The sequence below is a fragment of the Taeniopygia guttata genome, chromosome 5 (assembly GCF_048771995.1).
Source record: "Taeniopygia guttata chromosome 5, bTaeGut7.mat, whole genome shotgun sequence".
NCBI lineage: Eukaryota > Metazoa > Chordata > Aves > Passeriformes > Estrildidae > Taeniopygia > Taeniopygia guttata.
The window spans coordinates 40418894-40434715 of record NC_133030.1 but is presented as its reverse complement, the minus strand read 5'-3'; the positions used below and the strand labels follow the sequence as shown (position 1 = coordinate 40434715).

At 38.4% G+C, this 15822-nt stretch overlaps 1 protein-coding gene and 1 long non-coding RNA gene across 4 annotated transcripts in view; one reads left to right on the top strand and one right to left on the bottom strand.

Annotated features, from left to right (window-relative positions):
- MBIP (MAP3K12 binding inhibitory protein 1) overlaps window positions 1-15822 on the top strand; it is a 109757-nt gene that overhangs the window by 80705 nt on the left and 13230 nt on the right. The window contains exon 1 of one of the 3 annotated variants that reach the window (XM_002199776.7): window positions 14154-14334. The exons of the other annotated variants lie outside the window; for them this stretch is intronic. Coding sequence (XP_002199812.6) covers window positions 14212-14334 — 123 coding nt within the window. The 5' untranslated portion in view covers window positions 14154-14211. Of the gene's footprint in view, window positions 1-14153; window positions 14335-15822 lie in introns of those variants that run through there. 3 annotated transcript variants of the gene reach the window in all.
- Window positions 173-14177, bottom strand: LOC140684307 (uncharacterized). Its single transcript, XR_012056412.1, has 3 exons — window positions 13878-14177; window positions 7271-7323; window positions 173-4383 (listed from the first exon to the last, which is right to left on the bottom strand). It is a non-coding gene; the product is annotated as an uncharacterized lncRNA (long non-coding RNA).

Below are 15822 nucleotides of genomic sequence, written 5' to 3'. Positions count from 1 at the left end.
AAATGAAAAATATGTTGGCATCAACAGTTTTCCTTCCCTGACAACTAATTAATTTGAAGTCAATACATGAGCCTTAGGAAGAAACCAAACTACAGCTATAGCATATGTGCAATGCAGACTGTCACTCAAATGATACAATTCTGCTTCCTGACCAGACCAGATGGAAGTATAAACATACTGAATATTTCTGAGAATACAAAGTTTAGCCTGGCCAGATGTGTATATGACAAGTGTAACTGTGGCTTCATGTGATCTGTATGCTGATGTATACAGGAGTATTGAATTACATTGAATAATAGGGGAGACTTTTTTCATGTGCTATTGTTTCAGCCTTTCTAGAGGGAGTTTGTTCTATTTCAAAGATATACTAAAAAATCTCAAGACATTAAACTCATCTTTAAGACGTGAGGTAGTTTGTGTCTTGGCTGCTTAAAGCTGATTGGATAGGTATGCCTGGCAAGCCAGAGCTCACAAGTTCAAGTACTGTAAATTTATATGCTTTTCTGCACACTACCTTCTTTCAGTAAAGAAGCCCAGAAAGCAAGTTAAAGAATGATTTGTCCAAGTTCTGTGAGGTTTTTACTAAAGAAAGATGAAGATTAATCAATGCCTCTGTTTTGGGTAAATCAATGTGTAATGAGACTCAGCAGTTTAAACTAAATTCTACATAACTTCAAACTAGAGGACACATTTTTTTCATTTTTCTGACAATAATTGAAACATCATACTCAGCATTTTGGTAGACTTTTTTATTTTTGGAAATTTTATAATCAAGACTAGCTTTTTTTCTCTAATTTCCAAAGGAATTAATCCCAGGAAAATCTTAGATATATGTTATGTGGGAGGTCCAGCTAGAGAATTGCAATGGTTTCTACTGGCTTTATACTATACAAACAAGCTAAGAACCTGTGACTGAATAGTTGTTGCTACACCACTCCTGTTTGGGGAACAAGCATTATGGTCACAATGCTCTTTCAGTGGCAAAGCTCTTTTTAACTGCAGGCTAAAGTATCAGAGCTTAGAAAGATTTCTAATTTGCCAGGATCACCCATTTTGGCTCTTCGTATTTCTTTAATAATTTCACATTTCTTTCTCATTTTTCTATGTCTGTGTCACTGAATGAAATCACAAAAAATTATCAACACTGGGTAAATTCCCCCATTTACTTATGATCTAATATACTGATCTGTCTTGTATAAATCAAGCTTTAAATTCTAGTAATTCAGTGATCATTATATGATTCACATAATTGTCCAGGTTGTGAAACTGAAAAACAAGCATTCAGTAATATATCTTGCCCAGTATTACAATTTTAGATAATACTGTGAGAAGCCCACAGCATGAAGAAGATCAACTATCACCTAAAATAAAAATCAGGTGTCTTAGATGTCATTTGTCACAGAAAAGTAATATTTAAAGCTAAGTTTTGGTAGTTAAAAACTGGAAAATAAGGCTATTACAGTATTTTATGGCTACAGAATGAGAAAGAGTGTTCAAGTATTTCACTGTATGTAGTTTAAATATCAGTCTTCCACTTTTTGTTCCAAGACTGGTGCAATTTCACCTTGGAGACAGCTTTAAGATAAGGTTTATGCATTAAATCAGCTTTTCTACTTTTCAAAAGCACAGATGTGTCAGGATCTGTCACCCTTTTATCTTTGTGAAGAATGCTAGGCTAAACTGAATCTGATTCTTGAGCAAATGTAAAAACTGATGAAGATGCAAGGGATCCCAACCTTTGTAAACACTGGCATAATCTGCAGAGGGACAAAGAGAGAGAGAAAGAGAATGTGAGACACTGGTGAAAGAACTCACAGTGCTTAGGAGCCCCAATTATGAACCAAGATCCTGTTTGCATTGTTTAATAACAAAAGATGGTTCTTGCCCCAAGGCACTTACAATAAATGTGGATTTGAAATTAATTTTCAAGGAATGCTAAGGTAATTGTGTGTGCACTGTGTTTAACATATAAGGCAACACACTTTTGGAAATGGCATGTATTAGTGAATAAAGCCAGCCTGAGCCTGTGTATTGTTAAACTGCATTCAGAAGATAAAAATTACTGTATGATATCGGCCAAAGACATCATTTTTCCATTAATAAATTCCAATTTTTAAATGTCTTTCTATATTAGCTATAGAATTTATGCATCTAGCAGTATCTGAATGAGAAAAATAAAACATTTTGCATTGTGTCACTGAATGACCTTGATAACCATAAGAGAAATTTAAAAATATGTTCTATATTTATTACTGCAAATGTATTCTCTAAAGTATTACAGTAATCATTTTTAAGATCACAGTAATTTAACAGTTCCTCAGTTGTTCAAGGACTCTGGCCTTGGATGATTGCTTGAACCTTCACATACACATTACCTGCAAAGTCTTTTTAAACATTTTAGTACTTCCAACTCTTTATTTTCCTGATATATGTTTAAAGGTAGTGTGGTTTATGAAAAGCCAGATGAAGATATTTCATGATCTTTCATCTAACAACTGAAGTAAAATGAAACTATGTCCAAAGACATAGTGTTTATGAAACACTATGTTCACTATGTTCTTCATTTTTATGAAAATCTTTTTATTTTCTTCTTCAACAAAAGAAAAAAGTGAGCTCTTACATTGAGCAGGAAGTACCATTGTTTCACTCACAGGCTTGGATCTGCCATTAGATCCCATAACTCAGTTCTTCTCAGTGCTGGTAATGGATGAACAAAATCATTACAAACAGTGTACATCACTCCTGGCACCCTTGGGATATTATCATTCCCTTATGCACCTGCGATCTTCCTGACAGCTGTAATGCTTTGGGAATTTTCAGTTCTTCTTTCCTATGTGTTTTTTGCTCCCACTCTCTACCCCTTTCTGGAAGCTGATCTTGTGAAACGACTCAAAGAAATGTCTTTCCTCCCCAGACCTCCCCAGCTTCTTTGACCTAGAGCATTGCAATCAGCTCCAGTGTTTCATGCAGATAATGAAATAATGTTACTTATAGAAGTACAAAACCTTCTCAGACATAAGGCTTTGACTCCATTTCTGGTCCCTGAAAGCGTCAGTCACAGTAGACACCATGCCCAGAACTCCCTATCACATTCCTACTTTCCTTTGTTCCCTGAACTATTTCAAGTTCTTGGTCCTGTACGACACAAACCTCTTCTTTCCAAAACTGTTTCCTATGTAAGCCAATTCCTGGTTTCTTTCTTCCTTACATTTCTTTCTCCCCTTCAGTCAAGGTTCCCAACCTTCCACCTCTTGCATCTGTCTGCACACACAGACCAGCAGCATGATGCTGGAAGGACTTGTATCTGCACTGTTTATGGGTGTGTATTTGCAATATCTGCAGAAAAGTGCATCTCCCTGTGGACAGTCACAGGGTGGTGCATATATTGGATCACACCACTTCTCTCCTCGTGAGACCTAATTTGTGAACCTCAACTATCAGAAAGGAGCTGTTGGACATATCTAGCCCTATCAAGAGGAAGACAGTTTCACAGAGCTCAGAATGACATAATACTGCACTCTTAAACTATAAAAGCCAATTCTTCTCTCCTAGTTATTACAGCACTACAGGATTTCCTCCTTGGCTCTAAAGATTCATCTTCCTTTCTCTACTAGAGTCTGTCAGCAAACCTGAGCAGATCTCCCACAGACTTTCTCTGAGTATAGGTGATTATTTATAGATTTTTTTATTTACAGGTGATATATAGGGTCTACACTTTCCTAGTGCATTACAACCTTAAGCCCATCCTTTGCATCCACAGCAGAAAATGCAGGAACTACTTCTTTCTTCTGAGCATTCACGATGAATTCAGAGCAAGACTTCCTCTGATTTCTACCTGCCAAAGTATTGTGTACTTGAGTACTCTCTAAAATTTCCCAGAAGTACTTCCAAAGGTTGTGTAAGGCTGTGATTCAGAGAAATGGTGCTGAACATCTATGTCAGAAAGTGAGCTGTGCTCAGCTGTGTACATTGCCTCAGCTGTTATGCAGACACCTGGCAGATAGAGACCTTCAGCTGCCATCTGTGCTGCTTGTATTGTGCAATCACATCTCTGTAATCTAAGAGTAAAAATGGAGGGGAAGGAGTAGCAATAATTGTGGAGAAAGGAGAGAGCAGTAAGTTTCATATAACCTCTAATATCAAGAAGTGTTGGTCACAGAGCGGCTGATTTTGCTTGCCACAAAAGCAATTTTCACAGTAGGTGACATACAAAATTATCCTAGACACATTCAATTTTTTAGAATAATCGAGGAGAATTACACACACATAAAACTCTTGTCATATATAGGGCAGTAACAGTCATTACCAGAGGAACTGTCAGAAGCCTTCTTCCAAAGAATCCTTAAGAGACATCACAAGGAGAAGTTGTTAGGTTTGTGTAATCTGTGGAGGGTAATAAATTTTGAGTGACACTATTGGTAGCTACTTTTTACAGCAGCACCTCTACTTGCTGATAACTATTCCTTACCTTCTCCCCTAAAGTGAAAAAAAAAATTAGAATGTCTCCTGGCAAGAGAAGGTTTTATTCTTTAACACCTAGCTCTGTATCACATGGACAGGGGCACATCCCACCACCAGAAATTTAGGACAAGGGAACGCAATAGTGCAGAAGCAATGTAGTACAGTGGTGGTCTCCTCATGCTTTTGGGCTAAAAGGGAGGCAACCAAAGGCCCAACTAGACTGACAGTTCTTGCAGTTAACCGCTTCTTTACCTTCCCAGTCTTTCACAGAACTCAGAGCTTTCCAAGTTGAGCTGGCTTTTCTCAATACTAAAAGGTTTCAGAAAGGGTCTATGTGGAATAAATGGGGTAAATTAGTAAATTAATTTATACAATGGCAATCATGCCTTCAGCTTTTGTGATTGGGCTTTTGTACCAGGCCTTTTCATATGTCTTTTCCTTAGAGGTAACCTCATGTCTGAGAGCTAAAGCTCCTATAGACAGCCCTCTGCTCCCCAAGGCCAGGTACAGATTAACTAAGAAATTATTTCTCCCTTAATTTTAATCTCTATACCTCTGTGTTGGTTTCTGTGCCTGGTTTTGACCAGGTTTAGATGGATTATATGCTTATTATTGTATTTAGAAACTTTTTTGAACAATATGTGTATGTTAACCCAGAAACCCATCTATACTAATATGAATATATAGATAATTTACTTTCACTTGTTTTTTACAAATTACTAGTCTTCAGACCAAAACCAAACTCTTCCTACATGTTAGTACATTGGGTATGTAAGGCAGTAACATTATACTTCAACCTATTCTGTAGTTCTACAGAACATTAAATAATATTTCATAATCTGTGATTTTTTTTTACATAGTTGCTAAGGTAACGTGCTAGAGTTTGTGATTCAGGTTTATTCAGCTGATTTTTTATTACATTTTGAAAATAAAATACTTATAACATTAAGTTGTATTTGTTATTGCTATAACCTCTGCAATTCTCCATGGACATCTGTGTGAGAGACAAAGGCAGACTGGTGTTTTGGACTACCTTTTCTCAGAGGAGATGATGTAGGGGAAGGTAGGTAGCACTAGACAGTAGTTCATTAAGTGGCTTATTGCTCTTCCAGAAGGCTCAGATAATAATTTATCATCTGTCAAATTTCTTTTGTTTTGCTAGTAGTACATGCTTATCCTTCCTGTATGATTAGCCCAACATTTGGCACCATTCTTTGCTGGCACCCCTCTCCTCATCCTACCCCACCAGGAGAAGCAGCAAGCTCCCCATGGCCTGACCCTGCTGTTCTGTACGGAAGTGTCATTCGTCTTACTGCTTCTCAGGCAAGCTTGGGAAGCATCTCTTGCATGCTAGGCCAAGCACAGGCAGCCAGGAAGGTTTTGTTGCTCCTGCTTTTCACCCTACCTTTTGTGCCTTCAGTTCCCTGTGTTCAAGGGTTTCTGTGTATGCAACACACATCAGTATTTATTTTAACGATTCATTAATATTTAAAAACACCAGCCTCTCATAATCACAGAATTCCATCATTTATTTAGGAAGACAGGTGAACATCAAATGTCTACAGATTGTAGTTTCACCACAGGCAGGCCATTCTGAGGATATAATTTTCAGGGTACCTCAGTTTTGAGGTTTAGGAAAGACCTTTCTCACCAATCACTTCAGTAAATCAAACTTGCTGCTTCCATTGAATTGGGAAAATAGTATGAAAGCATGAAGTGCTTATTAAGTTTAATGTTTTTGTTCACCTAGTTTACTGCTTCCCCATCTACCCTTTACTTGCAGAGGACTTAAAATAAGATAGAAGCTAAAGGAAGCATACTTATCCTGCTGTTGTCTATTTAGCTTTCATTAAGTAAGTTGGTGCACTGTTCACTCTCATTCTCAAAACCAGCCCATCATCTAAAAGTATTTACGTAAGACTCTTTGCATTATATACCAACCTCTGCAACACTAGTATTAACTACTGACATCTGCCAAGGCTGACTAGTAAGTGCTTTACAGTATCAATTCATCCCAAGCAAAAAGCATGTTTGAGTGCTGCAGTGCTCTTGTTAACACCAATAAGAAGTATCAGAGCTCATATGACACCTAGCAGAAATTAGTACCCACATTCAAAGAAAAGCTTTTGTTATTTTCCCGAGTATTATGTGGACTTTATTGAGATGACTGCATCTGACACCTGCTGTAATATAAAATGCAGCTATAATTAGCCAACTGATGCTCTCCACAGTTTAGGTCGAATCCCTTCTGTGGGAATTATGCTTTAAAATATTCAGAACTCCAAGTGGCTCTCATTACATTTAATTTTTACTTAGAATTAGGTGGTCTAGAAAAAAAATTTAGGATTGTAATAGCCCCCCGCTGAATGCCACACAGCAACGTGAAAACCCATAGATTTTTTTCCAAATAAAAAAATGAGAACAAGCAGACTACACTACAGCCTTCAATTGAAGTCTGGCTTTGCTTAATTGTACTTTTTGCACTCATCAGTCTCTCCTCTTCAGAGCAAGCTACAAAAATTGCCTGAATAGCCAAAGAAAAGTTTCCCACAGTCACTGGTCACAGAAAAACACCATTGTCCTTCCTCACAGTTTGATGGACAACATTTCTATAAATGGGTAGCCAGTCTGTCAATGGTACCCTTGCTGAAAAGGCAAAAGAAGAGAACAGATTCTGCCAATATCTGACAAAGCATGTTAACACATAATCAGGCATTCACTAGTCAGGCAGCTGCCCCTGGGACCTTCATAACACAGGTGCCTTTAAGCCATTTCCTATTCACAGATAAAGGAAACAAGCAGGAGATACCTGGGAAAGGAGCAGTCTATTGTGGCCTGTCAAATGTCCATCTCCTAGGCTGCCTATATAAAAACAGAAAGAACACAAAAGAAACTTCAGCCTGAATCGCTAAATTATAAAACAGCAAAATACTCTCCAACACCATAACTTTAATCTTCATTTAAATAATAATTTCAAAGGTTATTAAAGGATCACCATGTCTTATAAGATGTACCTTCTTCATTCTTTTTCCTGCATCAAACTGAGCAAAAGATCAGTCATGTCCCCAAGGCCAACAACTAGAATAAAGTCGGCAGTGGCTAACCCTGGACTGTCACCTTCAGTCTCGGCAGCTTTGGTATGGTTTGTCCATGCTCAATCTGCTCTCTGCTTCACCCAGCTGAGATTATTAAATTAATCTTTAAATGGAGGAAACTGGAACTTTCTGAGGGATCAGTTTAGTGGGAATAAAAGACAATTAAACTGCAGAAAAAGACTCCTTGTTTAAAAAAAAAATTAACTTAGTGAGCCTAACAAACAAGTGACATTTCATAGTCAAGGTTATCTAAAGGCCACTAAGTAGAGTGACCATTTTAGCAGTGAATAGATCATGATAAGACAACAATCAGCTTTAAGTAAAGGCAAATATTTGTATTTTGTGATGGTGCAAAAGATGTCTATTTTATACACTCAGCACATTAAATACTAAAACTATCATCCTAAGCAGGAACTTGTATTTAAGTAATTTCATTTCTTTTTCATGGTAATTTTAGTAGCACTGCCTGTGTGTTTAATGTGAAACATATGAAACAGCTTTATCTAATTCTGTGTAAGTTCTTGATGGAAGCAATTCATGGAAGCAATACCTAGAAAATGGTTTCAGGAGATGCATCACAACAACTGGAATTGCTCTGATTTTGTTGGGAAGCTCCAGCAGGTAATGCACTGTCTCTGAGAACATAAAAGGCTGCAGTGCAGCACAAAACACTTGAAGCAGTAGACGGAATACTGCATGGTATGAACAAATAAATGTGCAAAACTCTTCTGTACACTTCCATAGGAAACAGTATTGATGTCTTGCCTTCTCCTCAAGCAAGTTTCCCAAAGAGCCTAGTTATGATTTCTCACAACTACAAATCTCTTAGGAGATCTACTCTTTCATACAGGCTATGTATATATATATATATATATATATATATATTTATTTATTTATTTATTTATAAATATATATAAATATATCTGTGTCTGTGTGTGTGTGTGTGTGTGTGTATACATATACACCTGAAATTTAAACAGGACAGTCTCTAAGCTCCTTCAATAAAGTTTTTCAAATGGAATTCATAGTTATAATGAAATTAAGAGGAAGCCAAAAATTAATAAGATTAAGGTAAAATTCAGTATGATAAAATGTAAATAAAAAAAAGATTTTATGATACCATTTGCCATTTTTTCTTGGTCAGTTTTCAGAGTTCTGTACTATGAGGTCTCCTAGCACTTCCCATACCTGTTCAGCTTAGTTACAGTGACACTTCTCAAATTTTTAGCAGGCCTGCTTTTTCTCTGTTAATCAGTTTCAGGTCATTATCAAATTTACAACCTAGGCCCAGTCTTGCAAAGGCTTTTACCCACAGGCTTAGCTTTATGCACATGAATAGTCCTTTAGAATTCATTAGAATGATTTGTGCACAAAGTAAGCAGGTGCATGGCCAGCTTCACTCAAAGTTTGGGACCCAAACTTCATATTCCCTATTAACAAATGCCTCTTCTGCTTTAGAAGACTATTGACAGTGTAAAGATGAGTGTGAGCCTTTGTTCATTTACTACAATACAAATAACTTTATGTTACCTTATATCCAAAAAGGGTATTATTTATTTATTTGTAGAGGAAGTTCAAGAATACTGCAGGTGGAATGAACACAGGATGACATATCCAGAGAGTCTTACAGGATTCAGGTATATATCTTACTTTGTCATATGGATATATGAATTCCTTAAGACTAATTTGAGAGGCTCAACACAACAACATAATACAGGCCCCTAATTTCAACTATTAGTCCACAAATCTCATATCTAAACTAGATCTGGATCTGGTTTTTGAAGTCTGACAGGGGGCTGCCAGAACATGGAATGATTGATCAGACTGATAATGACAAATGTGGTCTATTCAATGATAACTGTCTAGCTACGGGGGTATAGAAATTTATAAGTTGAACTGTTGAAGCAGGAGATAAATTTAAATATTAGCAATATAACTGTTCCAGGCTAGGAAGACTGTAATGTTCAGAAAAGGACTTGGCTCCCAGATAAGCTATGTGAAAAGCTTGTACATAGCACAACTGAAGAAACCTATTTAAAATATTCCTAAGCATCCATCACTATTATTTATTTTAAAATAATAGTCAGATTATACTGATAAAGATGCAAGCTACAGCTCTTAAAATCAAGCACTCAGTAATCAAAGAACCCCAATAGTTAAATTTTCTCTGAAATAAATATGCTATATTCCTGTTTCCCTGTTAAATATAGATTTTCAAGTGTCCCGTTAAACTTGAGTTAAATATATAATACGTACAGCATGTACATATTAATGCAATGGAAAATAATTAATTTTTAGTCTGTCTTCAGGTATGAATGCTTAATTTCACAATGTTTGTGTCAAATTACCGACAGTTTGCATAAAGGGGAAACACTGTGATCATAGACACCTACTCTGCAAGGCACCTTCTACATTTTTATATGATAGTCTCACAAGAAAATGATAGGAAGGAGATTTATAATCAAATCTTTCAAAGTAGCTATAGAAGTCTAGAATTTGCAAACAGAGAATAATTATAATAATAGTTCACTGGCTTCCTAAGAAGAGCTGTTGAGCTAGGACTTGCAGGGGTCAGTTCTCAATCCCAAATTATATAACTGAGCTGAAGGATTTTGTGCAGAGTGCTAATCATATTTGCAGATGGCAGCAAGAAAGAAGGGAGGCAGGTATATAAAATTTAAATATGTTGTAAAATTACTAAACAACAACAATGAAAATAAAGACCAAAGTAAGGAAGAGCATGAAGCAGTATTAGAAAATAACAAGGGTAAAAAAATTCAGAAAGGAAGGGTCATGGGTACATGTGCATGTCAGGATAAGGACACTAAACAGAGTGCAGGGAACAGCATCACAAATGTTAAGAATGATCAAAATACTGCAGGTCATAACTGTAAGATACTTATAGGTTTGTTGGTTTGCCTTTTTTCTCTAACGGCAAATACATCAGGGTTGTATTTCTGCCAAGACATTTTGTACAAATCCCATTCCAATCCTGTCTGAACAGGGCTTTCTAAACTTTGGCAAAGTGAAAGGAACACCAAAAGGTCAGCAGAGACATTTGCTTTGAAGGAATGCAGCTCCTATTGGAGAGCCAGATTTGCAATTCAGAGCCTTATTTGATGAAGTTAATAAGCACATGACTACCTTTTAGGGATGCAGGCTGAGGTTTTTTCCGGCTAGGCTAGTGCTTAAAATTAGGCACCAGCTTAAGTATCTTATTGAAACAGTACCCATAAACTTCGTTGGGGTGATGCTTTTTCCTGGGTACTTGGGAAGCAAGAGAAGTGAAGTGCTCTTAATTCTGAAATTAATGCTTGGAAAAATAAAGAAAAGCTTTTATTTTGGAGGGACTTGGTAATTTCCTATTTTAACCTTATTTAACTATTTAATGAGTATGATACTATCAATTTTGTTTTTATAACTGTGTTACATTAGCCCAGCACTGATAATCTGAATATTAGGAAAAACTACACATACAGCTGGGTGTCAAACTGAACTGTTTTCCTGGGGATTTGGACAGAATTCACAGTATTGTTTTTATCTTTGAAGCTCCAAATTATTTCAGGCTTTTTTGTTTGGTTGGGGTTTTTTGTTTTGTTTCGTTGTTGTTTTTTTTTCCTGAAGCATTGCCTCTTTTGCCTTTCTCTGTGCTACAGCTGACATAAGCAGAAGTACACAGCATGAGCTTTTGAATTCAGGAGAAAAATCTGCTTATACGTTACACAGCCTCCTTAGCTCAGCACTTCACTCTTTGGCACAACAAACCTCAGTGACTGGTACATTCTGCCAAGACTCACCTCTCTTTGGGTATTAGTTAGAGACAAAATTAAAGGGTTCAGAAATTGTGGTACTGTAATATTCAGGAGAAGAAACAGTTATGACAGTAGTGACCAATGGAGAGAACTTGTGTCAATTTACTAAGGTTTACTGTGATTTTAAATAGCTTAAAGGCACCTAGACTTCGAACGAGGTGAATATGTTTATCATTTTACAAACAAAATAAAAAGAATTCCAAATCCAAAAGAAAATAGTTTTCTAGTTCAAAATAATTTTACTCCAACCACAATATTTGATATTTAAGAACTTAGTGGATTTGTGCTTATATTTTTCAAGGTGATTTCAGTGGGAGAGGCTTTTATATACTTCAATGATTCATTCAGGGATCAAAGCTGCAGAAGATTTAATATTATCATGACAACTCTATCCCTGAGTGTTGAAAGCAACTCCAGATGACTCCCTTCCTTGTTTGTCATATAATTAAAATATCTGGACATTACTGCCAAGTTAGACATATTTAAATCTCCTGATTCCTCTTTCTAAACAAGTATCTCTATCTCTGGAAATCTACTTCTTGCCAGTTTTATATAAATTTATTCCAAATTACCAGTATCTTTCCAGCAATGAGAGCTTCCAATATTTTAATGCTTCACCAGCTTTAGTGAACATGCCATGTAATTTCCTCTGTCTTTATGGAGGCCTGGATTTACTGTGGCTAGCTTTACTTCCAGAGGCGATTACAAGTGAATTAATTTTTACTGTGCACTACATCCAGTGAGTATATAATCATCTTCTGGAACCATTCTGTTCTTGTCTGGCTCTTCCATTAGATACGAAGGTTTGACATTTTTGCCTTAGCTGTTTGTTTAATGCATTGCCTAATTTAATCTGTGAAACATCAGGTGATACCAAATTTATTCAACTAGCAGCTGCAACTCAGATCAAGGTCTTCTGAGACAGAGCAAGTAGGAAGAAAGTCTTTCCCCACAGGAATCATTACTGTTTCTCTAAGAGGAGACCTTTGCAAAAAACAGGGAGGTGGCCAAGATCCAGTTTCTGCTTAGTAAATAAAAGGTGGGCATCAACAGCTCTACTGACTACTTCGTGGTCTTTTGCCTACTCTCCTTGTAACGAGCACAGAATAAATAATGGTGATCCTTAAAAGGAGACTCCCACTGTCTCTTGAAATCCTCCACATTCATTAAATCTCCCTTATATTTCCATGTATCTTTCTGATATTTATATGCTTATCTATTTTTTTTTTTTCATTTGAAATGTTTTTTACCCCAAAACAACCTCTGGCTACAGGTAAAGATAACATGCTCAAAAGCAAAGGAAAGATCTTGGGTCTCTCAGATAGAAAGGCTGCACCTACCCATTCCTAAAGTAGGAAACATCTGCTCCATCACTCTAGGAAAGCTGGAATCTATCAGGTAGCTGAGCACTCATCACTTGAAGTTAAAACTTGGTTCAAATGCCTGGTCTTGTTCTGTCTTACCAGGTCATTGGGAATTCATTCAGGATAAACTGTCTCCTCTGACACTGATGCCAGGTTTTTACATCTGTGATCCATACTCTGCTCTGGCCAGCAGATCACTTATGTATTAATTCAGTGTTGTAGCACTGGTGGGGAAGGGGAAAGGGCAGTGTATTTTCCTTTATTCTTGAATTCTTCATTATTTGATCCAAGTGACATTATTACATTTTGCAGGGTTGCTCCAGCTACGTGCCCAGAGACAAAAACTGCAAGAGGCAAGGTTAGTAGAAGCAGCCCTTGATCACAAGCTGGAATTACTATTGTTGCACAGAAGTGCAAAACAAAATTTCACAAATTTTCTTAACTGACTACCACATTCTGTGCATGTGTTCAAAATGCTATTTGACAAAAGCTGTGTATATTCAGGAATTAAGTAAATTTCTATGTTTCAGAGCTTCTAAATCACAAATACATTCTGCCATAAGTATTTCTGAATCCAAACACTGGTCCTCATCAACTGAACCCAAGCAAATGACACCTAGTTCACCCTAGATAAGATATTCTTGCAAAATGCAGACATCAATGCAATATATTTGTAATCATTAAACACTGAAGTCCTCTTTGGAACTAATTTTCCTCTGGAACTGAGCAGAGCTTTCTCTGCTTGAGTCTCCTCAAATGTTGTGGGTTGCTGGTGCTGAAAGCCTTGTTTAGTAGCATTTATTTTCACTGCATCAAGGCACGTCTTAGCTTCAAAACATCAGTCAAATAAATTCATCTGCCTTTCTAATATTTTTATTTAAGAATGTTTTAACATTTGTATATACTACTGCACTCACCACTTTTTAATTGAATAGAAAATATAGAGAGTCAGGGAACAGAAAGAAATCACAGAAGATCCAAATTTGGCTATCAAAACAAACATCGGGTAGGAAACCTTTGAATGCATTTCTACTTACATTTCTTAGGAATTTCTACTAAATTTCTTAGGAAAAAAATTTACAAGTAAAACGTCTTACAGGGAACAGAATTTTGCGACCCCCATAATCAAGAATACTCTCACAAACCTCGTAGTCTGATTTAAAAACAACCTTGCTGCAACCAGAAGAGTCAAGGCTTTGAACAAAACGCATGAACGCACAAAAGTGAGGGAGCAACCAGCAAGGCACAGCAGAAATGTGAAATAAGCCCTGCCGGTCGTTCCCCCGCACAGGCGCCCCCGGTGCAGCCGTGCCCGCGCCAGCGGCTCCCGCGAGGCGCGGCCGGGCCGGCCCCGGGAGCGCGCCCCCACAGCGGCCCGAGCGCCGCCATTGGCTGCCGCGCCTGTCAATCAGCGCGCGGGGCGGGGCCAGCGCCAGACGTTCGTCATCGCGGGGCGACGGCGTGGCCCGGCCCGGCGTCATGGCGGCGGCGGTGGCGGTGCCCGGCCCGCTCCCGCCCGGCGCCCGCGCTCCGGAGGCGGACCCTGCGGCCTCCGAGGTAGCGAGCAGCGCCCTGCGCTGTCTGGCCGGGCTGGCGGGGCAGGTGAGTGCGGGGCGGGCGGAGGGAGAGGTCCTGGGCGGAGCTGGGCTGGGCGCCGCGCCCGCTTCACAACACCTCGCTCTGGGGCTCAGCAGGGCTGGCTCCGGCTTCCCCCCGGCCTGCGGGGCAGACAAGGGAGCTGCCTCTCTTCGGGGAGTGCCCGCCTGGTTTCTGGCAGCCCCGCTCCCTGCGGCCGGGGCAGCCCCTGAGTGCGTGGCTGCTGCTGTGTCTCTCCGCAGCCGGGACCGTGCCTTGGCCTCACAGTGACGGGACCTCTCCCGCCACTTTGTAGCTTGATGGATGGGAAAGTGCAATTTGCTTAATTGCTGTATCTTAATTAATTGCTTTGAGTTGAAAAGCTGGTGAAAGCTTACAGTGCATTAAATTAAAATAAATTTTCAGGCGCTTGAAGTTAGCCTTGCCATGGTAATGACATGCTATGAAACACACAGTGCCTCTAAGGGTCAGAAGTTTTTAAGGTGCTCTGCTCTATGGTACTTAAATTGAAACACCTACTTTATGTTTAGTAATGTCTGTGAGTTGTGAAACAAATGTAGTGGTGGAAGGCCCGCCCTTTTCAGGAGACGGTTTTAGTAATAACTTTTTTATTGGTGTAAACAATTTACACATTAATTTTCCACTGTGGAAACATTTATGTAGTTCTATGAAGGCAGTAGAAGTACACTCTTACTTCAAGTGTTAGCAGTTTGAAGGTTTGGGGCCAGATGATGAACAATATCTGCAGGAGCTAGTGTAACTTAATGTATGTTTGGAAAAGAATTGGTCTCTTAGATGCAGAGGCAGTTTAGGAGTAGCTGCTGGCTGATCTGAAATGGTATTTTAGAGTGTTTCGCTTCTCATCTGTATAGAATTTTATTATACTTGCTTCTCTCCTCCAACTATGCTAGGAGTTGTCTCTGTTTTCAAACAAAAGGCAAGCAAAATTGAGGGCTTGGTAATTCAGGGACTTAGTTAAGAGTCTCAGTTTTCCTCTCTCTAAAATGGTTAAAAACTGCTGTGGCTTTTGAACAGGAGTACAGCACTAAACAGTGTGATGGCCAGACACAGCTGACTCTTAGGATTACTGAGGCATGAAAACTATTGATGTTTAAAGGCCCCATAATTCTTCCTGGTGAAAATTCTGAATCTGATCAATGAAGAGCTAGTGACTATCAGCTTATCTAAGTGTGAGGACAACACTATGAATGACAGTAATAGAGCACATCAGAGAAAAGCTGGAACTCTTGTATTTATGAAAAACACAAAGGAGAATAAGGAGAAAGTTTCCTAAGATTTTAACTAGGGTATTCATCACAAGTTTATTAATTTTTTCTAAACTACATTAAAAACTCTTTATTTTACCTCTTGACTTCAGCAGCTTACTTTTTCTGCAAAGCTGGCTCTACAACTAGCATGTCATTGGAAAGGCCCTGGTGATTTTTAAAAATCACTGTGTGTGCACAGACCATTGTGAGAGAACTGCTTAGAGTT